This window comes from Engraulis encrasicolus, unplaced genomic scaffold, assembly GCF_034702125.1.
Source record: "Engraulis encrasicolus isolate BLACKSEA-1 unplaced genomic scaffold, IST_EnEncr_1.0 scaffold_39_np1212, whole genome shotgun sequence".
Classification (NCBI taxonomy): Eukaryota; Metazoa; Chordata; class Actinopteri; order Clupeiformes; family Engraulidae; genus Engraulis; species Engraulis encrasicolus.
Window position 1 is genome coordinate 350,001 of NW_026945698.1, and position 10,000 is coordinate 360,000.

The 10,000-nt window shown below is 42.7% G+C and overlaps 2 protein-coding genes across 2 annotated transcripts in view; one reads left to right on the forward strand and one right to left on the reverse strand.

Moving 5' to 3' along the window:
- Positions 1-10,000, forward strand: part of LOC134443932 (rab GTPase-activating protein 1) — a 140,038-nt gene that overhangs the window by 118,524 nt on the left and 11,514 nt on the right. The window contains exon 25 of the mRNA XM_063193446.1: positions 7,184-7,288. Coding sequence (XP_063049516.1) covers positions 7,184-7,288 — 105 coding nt within the window. The remainder of the gene's footprint in view (positions 1-7,183; positions 7,289-10,000) is intronic.
- LOC134443933 (piggyBac transposable element-derived protein 4-like) lies at positions 1,954-4,917 on the reverse strand. Its single transcript, XM_063193448.1, has 2 exons — positions 4,757-4,917; positions 1,954-3,988 (listed from the first exon to the last, which is right to left on the reverse strand). The coding sequence occupies exons 1-2, from the start codon at positions 4,915-4,917 to the stop codon at positions 1,954-1,956; spliced, it is 2,196 nt and encodes a 731-aa protein (XP_063049518.1).

Below are 10,000 nucleotides of genomic sequence, written 5' to 3' on the forward strand. Positions count from 1 at the left end.
CTGTCAGTGCTGCCTTCCCATGAAGCTAGCTAGTAGTAGCCAAGTTCTGTCTCTCATAAAGCCGTCTCTGTAGAAAGCCACTACACAGGGGTGAGTTTCTCAAAAGGGAAGTTGTTAGCCTGTTAGCAACTTTGGTAGTTGCCAATGGGAAAATGCATTGAAAGCAACAAAGTAGCTAATGTAGTAAGCAACTTTGGTTTTGAGAAATTCACCCCAGAACAGTAACCAAACTACTCTGTGAAATATGACACCACAAGCCAAGTATCCTATTGTTTGCCGCGGCGGGCTTCATGAAGAACGAAACGGCTTAGCCTACCAGCTATCCATCCAATGCCTTCTTGCTCGTCCACACAACTGGTTTTAGCCTACGATTGAAACTTGCAACTTTTAAGACATTAACTTTGTTTATTTGTTTGTTTCTGCCATCAGAACAAGTTGGTTAACAAATGGGAAGTGGAGAGCTGTCCTTAACCTCTTACCGCAGAGCCCATTATGTCCTATTTTGGAGAGGTTTTTGAGACCATGACTTTAGGATGCTACAGCTTTTGAATAACATTATCCACATTGAACTTTGAGGGTTTATTTTGAAGCAGATACTTGGGAGAAGACATCCAGCCAACTCCAGCTTTTTATGAACATCACTAAATCTACATTTCAGATCATTATATATAAAAAAAACATCCGAAAATATGAAAATCGCCTAATTTTTGTTTAGTTTTCAGTGTGTACCTGGATGGTTATTTGAGATGCAGAGTAAAATAGTACATTTCCTCAATGCACATGTTGTCAGCAAGTAAAATCCAGAATTTGAAGTAGATCTGTAAAGTTACAGAGGAGTTACATAGCAAATACCACAGGTACTAATGGGCGTCTCCAAAAATATATATAAGTTATCCATATGTCCTATTTTGGAGAGGTTTTCAGACCATGACTTTAGGATGCAATAGCTTTTGTTTTACATGGTCCACATTGACCATTGAGGGTTTATTTTGAAGCAGACACTTGGGAGAACACATCCAGCCAACTCCAGCTTTTTATTAACTTCATTAAACCTACCTTTCAGATCATTACATACAACAAAAACATCCGAAAATGTGAAAATCGCCTGTTTTTTTGTTTGTTTTCAGTGTGTACATTGATGGTTATTTGGTATGCACAGTGAAATACTACATTTCCTCTATGTCCATGTTGTGAGCAAGTGGGATCCAGAATTTGAAGTAGATATGTGAAATTACAGAGGACTTACATAGCCATTTCCACAGGTACTAATAGGCGTCTCCAAAAAACATATAAGCTATCCATATGTCCTATTTTGGAGAGGTGTTTAGACCATGAGTTTAGGATGTAATAGCTTTTGAGAATTGAGAGTTTAAATTGAAGCAGACACATGGGGCAAGACATCCAACCAACTCCAGCTTTTTATTAACTTCATTAAATCTACATTTCAGATCATTATATACAACAAAAATGTGAAAATCACCTTTTTTTTAGATTTCAGATTACAGTAAAACACCACAGTTCCTCATTGCACATGTTTTCAGCATGTAAAATCCAACACTTGAAGGGCTTTCACTTTCACTTTCAGATTATTAAAATGACATAGATGGTACATAACAATGTCCACAGTACTAATAGGCATCAAAGCACAACAATATTACAATTGTGTTTTTGTACCATTATTTCAAATAAACCAATAGTAGGACCTATCATCCCTCATAAACCTGCTTCAGTCTTTGAGGAGGAGTATAAACATATTATAAAACAGTCCATACCAGAGCCCCGTTAGCCAGAACGATTGCAAAATTGAAATAAGCAATGTGCTGTTACCACCTCCTACGACGTGGACGAGGGGTTGGGTTTTAGGAGGCAAAAACAATGAACGATGAACGATGAACACACATCCCAGAAAACAGGAACTCCAGAACAGGGGGAACTATTTACAACTATATACATTTAGTGTGTGCTCTTCTGCTCGTGCCATGTGGTGAAGCAGAGTCTGTCCACAATAATGCACAGTGCAACCTGGCAAGCCTTGCACTTGAACATTGTCTTCATGCCACAGAGCACACACTTTCTCCTCCCTTGTGTCGCCTTGAGGTGTGGATCAGAGGACAGCTGATCCACAACCGGAACAGGGAGACATTGGCAGGAAGACATTGCCTGGGCTTGCGGTGTCTCACCAGTGGCTTCAGCAGACACATCTGCACTGGAAGTCTCTGCTGGTGGGTCGGGCTGTGGCTTGCCGAAGTCAGCCAGCTCCAGGCACAGAAATTCCCTGAAGGATTTCTGGGTCAGCGGCGTCTCCCCCTGGGCCAGTGCGGTCTCCTTGTGCAGGATGAAGCTGTTCACAACCGCAATATCCACAAAGTGGAGGAACAGCTTCATGTACCACCTCCGTGTCTTGTGGGTCACGGTGTAGTACTTGATGAGGGCGTCACTCAAGTCCACTCCTCCCATGAACTTGTTGTACGCCTTCACCGGCTCCGGCACAGGGACTTCCCGAATGCTCCACGCGGCTGTGTTCCGGTCCTTGACTCGACGCTTCACGGTCTGCCCCCCGTAGGCCTTGTGGATGGTGGAACACATCGTGACGTCCCGGCTGTCCCTCCACTTCACGAACAGCAGTGGACCATCCCGAATCCAACGCAGCTCTCCACGGGCTGCATTCTTCGGCATGGCATTCCACTGTGTGCGCGGAAACCCGATCCTGTTCTCCCGGATCGTCCCACAGGCGCCATAGTTCATGCCATGGAGGTGGAGGAACAGCTTTGAGCTGGTGTAAAAGTTGTCCACATACACGTTGTACCCTGTGCCCAGGGACGGGACATGGACCAACTCTACAACAGCATCATAACTGAGGCCCTGCCCAGATGGTGCCCTTGCCTTCCCCTCATAAATCGAGAAGTGGCACGTATAGCCATTCGAGCTGTCAGCCAAGACAAACAGCTTGAACCCCCACTTTGTTGGCTTGTCCTTGCTGTACATCTTCATCCCGATCCGGGACTTGGTGCCTACCATCCTCTCATCCACTGAGAGGTTCTGGAGCGGGTGGAAGTAAGCCCTGCACGCCGTCAGGAGGTCATCATGCAGCGGCCTGAGGCGGCAGAGGCCATCGTGCCCAGGCTGGCCCTTCAGCTGATCATTTGCTGCATCAACAGCCGGGTCACTCATGTGAAGGGTTGAGAAGATTACCTCGTATCTGTACCCTGGCATGACGGATGCAGGGAAGGGAAAACTGTGAAGGCGGTCCTTCCTCCATCCGTCCCGCATCTCTGGCAACTTCATCAATCCCTTGTAGATGACCAATCCGATGAAGCGGTACATCTCCTCCGGCTCTATGTCGACCCACTTCCTCTTTCGTCCTTGTGCAGCCCTTTTTGCAGCATGGAGATTGGTATGCCTGCACAGGGTCCTAACCACGTCCTTGCTGAAAAACAATAAGAACAGGTCAAGCGGCCGGTAGTCTACCTGAGGGTCCAGCTGTGGTCCTGGAGGGCGCCTGGGTCGAAATGGCAACGGTGGAGGCTCCACGTCTTCACTCGTTGCATCACGCCAGAAGTCGGAGTCCTGCGGCGGTGGACCCAGGGATGCACGCTTCGCAGGACGGCTTGGCGTTGAGGCAGGGGCTTGTGAGGTGCGTTTACCACTCGTAGCACCACGGCTTGGTGGAGGAGGGCATGGAGTTGGAGCAGAGGCTTTTGAGGGGCGCTTACCACGCCTAGCACCACGACTAACTGGAGGAGGGCATGGAGTTGGAGCAGGGTGGAGATCACGGCGCCTGCCACTCATGCGCACACTGCTGGCAGCTGGAGGAGTTGGAGAGGCAGCTGGAGGAGTTGGAGAGGCAGCTGGAGGAGTTGGAGAGGCAGCTGGAGGAGTTGGAGAGGCAGCTGGAGGAGTTGGAGAGGCAGCTGGGTGTGGGGCAGTTGAAGTCCCTTCCAAAGGGTCATCAGATGTGTTCCCATCATCCGAGTCAGATGTCTCCTCACTGTATGAACAAGAGGATACACAACATTAATTATACTTTTATTTAGATGTAACAGTTTTTTTATAAATTACATTTTCATTTACATTACATTTTCAAAAAATTACATTTCATTTACCACTACATTACAGTGTATCCTGCAGTGAAACAAAGACAGACTGAAGAATAAATCATGGCTATATATTGACAGTATGAATTGCCATAACATATTGTAGTAAAGCAGGCTGCAGGACATGGGAGTGCACTGACAATGAATGTGACAGTTCATGCTTTTTTTTTTTTTTTTGCCTCACTGCTAATTGCATGTCAGCTGAATAAGTTGCCATTATCCATTTAGCTTGGCTACACCAACAAAATGCAAGTTATAGTATATTTATCATTACATTACAGTTAATCATATAGTTGCAGACATAAGCACTTTAGAATAAACTTACAAAGTAATGATAAACAGCATTGCCATTCAATACTGTAAATGGTAAAAGACATGGGAAACACTGACAGTGAACGCATTTTTCTTTCTGACTGCATGATTTGTGTATGTATTCATGTATGGAATCAATTAAATGTAATAAAATGTATTCTCACTATACTGCTGTCTAATATTCCTGTCAGTGTTTATATCTGGTGCGTTTGCAGCGTCTGTACTGCTGGCACAATTACCACATGGGGACAATAAAGTTCTAAACTTTCATTCAGCAGCAGAATTATCACTTTCATTATGCAGTGACACAATTATGCCTTTCACGATACAGTGACAAAATGATCACTTACAAATCGAGGACGACATCTATGCCGTCCTCAAACGCCTGAAGCGCTGAGTCGGTACTGTCAGCTTCGGACACCGCATCATCCTCTGTCTCATTCCCGCCGTCATCAAAAAGTTGAGCGTGGATTTCGGCCAAAGTATACCGCTTCCTACCGCGTCCATCCATGATGTCTTCACAACACTCGACTCACAGAAAGCACAGACGACTCACACTCACAGGCAACACACACTTTTAGGGAGTACAAACCCGAAATTGCTGACGAGAAATGCTGCTCTACGATGCGTAAAGCAAGCAGAGTAGGCGGCAACTCCAATGTTGTTGTGACAACCAAAACCATGCGGCAGATACGCATGCCGTCAGAAACGTGAGGAATTCACCAATCGGGATGAATGACCAACCTACATTGTCAGAAGAAAGCATACTATTGGCTGGATTAGATGTCACTCAAGTTTGGGTGAGCGTTTGTGACCTCTCAGCCTATCTTGTCAACTACCAAAATAAAGGTTCACTACGAGACGCGTACAAGAATGCTGTGCTTAGGTGAAACAGACGTCTGCCTCTCCGTACACATTGCTCCACGCCAAAAAATAGCTCTGGAATATTACAGGGGACATCGTCAGCTTTTGATTCATGTGTAACAATAGATGACAACTTGAAGAAATGTGGTGAAAACATGTCAGAGAAGATGATGCAGCAAAGTGGATGTACACAAGGCACCATTCTTAGCGTCACATCGATCAAGCAAATAAACATCGTTTTGGACTATGGAAGCATACTGGATGGCTTATTGGCACAGTTTGAAGGTTGGTGACTTTATTTGTACCGTTTGTGTGTGGTAAAAATACATTTAAATGTGCCAACAGAGATCGTTTTTAACACTTAGCAACTTCCTATTCAAATGACTGGGAAATGCTAAGCTAGGTTCTTGCTAACAACTAAAGCCTGTTCTTGCTAACAACTGCATCAAAGTTGCCCAAATTTGATGGGCACCGAGTTGAAACTATACTAATAACGGGTAGTTGGTCAGTTTGGCTGGAAATTGGTCATAATAGAATATAACAACATGCGTCCTGTTGCAACTTGTTTTTTTTTAAACTGGGACCGTCGACGGGCCCGGAAGTGGGCGTGGTAGGTTAAGAGGTTAACTAGAACGTATTGCGACTAGTCAAGTCAAGTCAAGTCAAGTTTATTGTCAATTTCTTGACATGCACTGGTCATACAAAGAATTTGAAATTGCGTTTCTTGCTCTCCCATGCAGACATAGACTAATCAAGTATAACTAGACAGCCAGGCAGCCACTCTAGACAGCCAGGCAGCCACTCAAGTTAGAATTCCGCTGATAGAACTAGAACTAGAGCTTGTTCCACTGTATCGTTATCTCAGGAGCGGGAGGAGCCAGTTACACACAGCAGCCAAAAGTATCTGCCTTTGGAAGTCTATGGTGCCCAGCCATAGTCTCTGCTCTGAAATTTAATTTAAACATACAGGCTGCGTCTTATCATATCATATGTAGCATTGTCACAACATTTATAGGAGACAATAGACGTAATATTTATTTATTTAAAAAAGAAAAATAAAAGACCTCCCTCTCGTGAAGGTAGCCTACGCACAGTGCGTACGGCCGAATGGCTCCAGGTGCCGTAGAGTTGACAGTTTATGCAGTCGTCAGTATGTTCTATTTTTTATGCAAACAGAAACAACACTTTCCCACTTCGGATATGAAATACAGGGTTCCCACGGGTCATGGAATTTCTGGAATATCATGGAATTTTATAAAAGCTTTTCCAGTCATGGAAAGTCATGGAATTTTGCCATTTTGCATGCACAGTCATGGAATATCATGGAATTTTCTGAACAGTTGTGTAGAAGCAAAAACTTTTTTTGTTTCGTGTATAACATTGTTTCTTACTGGTTACACTACAACGCTTAGCCAGAGAGGGTTTGGTTTCACGCTGTAATGTGCAACATTCTAGGATGCAATGAGCACTCTTAAGTCTGGCCGTAGCTCGCCGTCGGCTCTAGGGGTGAAGATAATCTTCAGTTTTTACACTTTTTAAAACGTTGCGCTATTTCTTTTTATCATGGAAATTCTGTGTTTTGGGTCTGGAAAGTCATGGAAAATCATGGATTTTTATATCTGAATTAGAGTGGGAACCCTGGAAATACATCCCATTAGACAGGATTTCTATGTCAATTCAAATCATTTTACCAATATTTTAGAGACCCCCAACATTTCTGAAATCATGTTTTCGGGGGGTCTCATGTCTCTTCCGGAGGATCTGGGATCCACATAGTCCCCCCGTAACTCGAACCGTGTGTGTGTGTGTGTGTGTGTGTGTGTGTGTGTGTGTGTGTGTGTGTGTGTGTGTGTGTGTGTGTGTGTGTGTGTGTGTGTGTGTGTGTGTGTGTGTGTGTGTGTGTGTGTGTGTAGGCTGAGGAGAAGTCGGATGCCTTGAATAAGGAGCTGCTGATGACCAAACAGAAACTCGTCGACTCGGAAGACGAAAAGAGACGACTGGAGGAGGAGTCAGCACAGGTAACACACACACACACACACACACACACACATACACACTATACACACACACACACACACACACACACACACACACACACACACACACACACACACACACACACACACACAGACTTTGTATGACCAATGCCCACTGGCGTGCACAGACATTTTGGGGGGCAGGTCCTGGGGTGATGGTGGGGGGCATGTGGAACTGGCGGCTGCAATAACGGTTCTGTGATTTTTTATTTTTTTTAATCACATTTTTATGAACATTCTACAGTACGCTAAACAAAACATTTAAATTTTTAAAAAAAAATACTATGTTGGAAAGTTAAAAAATTTTTCATTTATCCTTTATTTATCCAGGATTGTCCCATTGAGATATTGTCCCAAGAGTCTCTTCTGCCAGAGAGTCCTGGTCAAAATGGCAGCAAACATACAGTTACAGACGGCAGACAGACAAATAGACAATGAAGAAAATAAACTTACAAAAGACACATTAAGAAGAATAAATTTACATAAAACGTATTTTGAGATAATAAAGTAGCTTATGTGCTGCATAGTCAGAAACAATGACACTCCTCTGTGTATACTGTATTAATTTTCCTCTTAAAAGTCTCTAATGAGGGCAGAGAGTCCATACATAGTATCTTCTGCAACTCATTCCATAGATATGGGGCATAAAAAGAAAAGCCTGTTTTCCCTAATTCAGTACGAGGAGTACAAGACTGTAGTAGTAACTTATGTGAAGAGCGTGTGCCATAAGATAAAGTACAAAAAGTCAATAAATTACAGATATAATAGGGAAGTTTGCCCAACAGTGCCTTTGCAATAAAAAGTAACATATGCAATTTACGCCTTAAATACAAGGATGGCCATTGGACTTTAGAGTACAGATCACAATGGTGGGTTCTTGAGGGGGCACCTGTTACAAATCGCAATGCTGAATGATAAACTGCATCCAGCTTTTTGAGGAGACATAAGGGCGCATGCATATAAATTGTATCCCCATAATCCAACACTGAGAGAAAAGTACTTTGAACCAGCCTTTTTCTGGCTAGAAATGAAAAACATTTTTTCAAACGAAAATAAAAAAACAACCTTAGGTCTTAGCTTTGTTAAAAGATTATTTATGTGTACCTCAAATGTGAGCTTTTGGTCTAGCCAAATACCAAGATATTTATAAGAACTAACCCGCTCCAGGAGGGTACCATCAAGTGTTTCTAAGTTACCATCAGGACAAGATCTTGAGCGTGTGAAAATCATATACTTCGTTTTATTTTTATTTAGTGCTAATTTCAAATGCAGTAATGCTTTTTGAATAGATATGAACGAAGTTTGTAAAGAGGCCAAAGCATCTTGCACTGAGGTACCAACGGTGTATAAAATGGTATCATCAGCATACAGATGTACTTTGGCTGGGTTTAGGCCCTTATCTATATCATTAATATACAGAGAAAACAGGATTGGGCCAAGAACTGACCCTTGCGGGACACCTGCTTTTATGGTAAGTAGGGCTGATTGAAGGTTCTCTAATGCAACACACTGTGTCCTGCCAATTAGATAATTTGAAAACCATTGTAACACTGGACTACTAAAACCTATTGCCTTAAGTCTAAGCAACAGTATTTTGAAATCAACAGTATCAAATGCCTTGGAAAGGTCAACAAAGAGTGCACAACATGATTTTTTTGTGTCCAGGGCAGAAATGAAATCATTTAAAACAGATGTTACAGCAGTTACAGTGCTATGACCTTGTCTGAAGCCTGACTGAGTTGAACTCAAAATATTGTTTTCAGCTAAGTAGTGTTTTATTTGCTCACTGACAAGAGATTCAAACACTTTAGCTAGAGTTGACAACCTAGAGATTGGTCGGTAGTTATCTAAGATAGACGGGTCACCCCCTTTTAAAAGTGGCAGTACTTGAGCTGATTTCCAAGTTTGTGGGATATATCCACTTGTTAAACTAAGGTTAAAAATAGTAGCAATTGCGTCTGAAATTAAAAAAGCAGCAGTTTTATAAAAGAAAGGTTCGATTTCATCAGGCCCTGCTGATTTTTTACAATCCAAGTTTGTAAGTGCCTTCTGCACCTGCGAGGTGGATATATGAGTAAATTGAAAACTACTAGTGTTGGATGTAGTGCTACAAGTGTGGTCAGTATTTGTTACATCAGTTTTGGTTTGGGTCATAACCCCTGCATTTATGAAATGTTCATTAAAGGCATTTACAATGTTTTGTTTCCCTATAATATCCCCCTTGCTACATGAGAGGGAGTTTGGAAGGGTGGGTGGCGCAATTGCACCTTCAGCAGACTTAATCAGTTTCCAAAACTTTCTAGGGTCATTTAGATTATCATTTATCATTTCAAGGTAATAACCACTTTTTGCATTCTTCACTAATCTTGTGCACCGATTTCTGAGAGTCCTGTAGTTTACCCACAGCTTGGGGTCATTATGTTTCTTAGCAGTTGCCCAAGCTCTATCCCGCTCTCTAATAGCCAGAGCAATATCCTCTTTAAACCAAGGGTTGTTTTTACCACTTATTCTAAAAGATCTCAAAGGAGCATGTTTATTTATTAAAAAAATAAAAGTTGATTTAAAAAAGTCCCAAGCCTCCTCTACAGCAGACATATGACATACATAATGTAAGTCACTGTGATAGACATCGTGCAGGAAGGCTTGATCATTAAAATGTTTGTAATCCCGTTTATAGATATACCTTGGACTAGG

What these genes read in the sequence shown, in the direction of transcription:
- LOC134443933 (XM_063193448.1), bottom strand. Translation starts at nt 4,917, where the DNA reads ATGGATGGACGCGGTAGGAAGCGGTATACTTTGGCCGAAATCCACGCT. An exon ending in ATAGATGTCGTCCTCGATTT is followed by an intron (nt 3,989 to 4,756) that starts GTAAGTGATCAT and finishes TTGTTCATACAG; the next exon opens with TGAGGAGACATCTGACTCGG.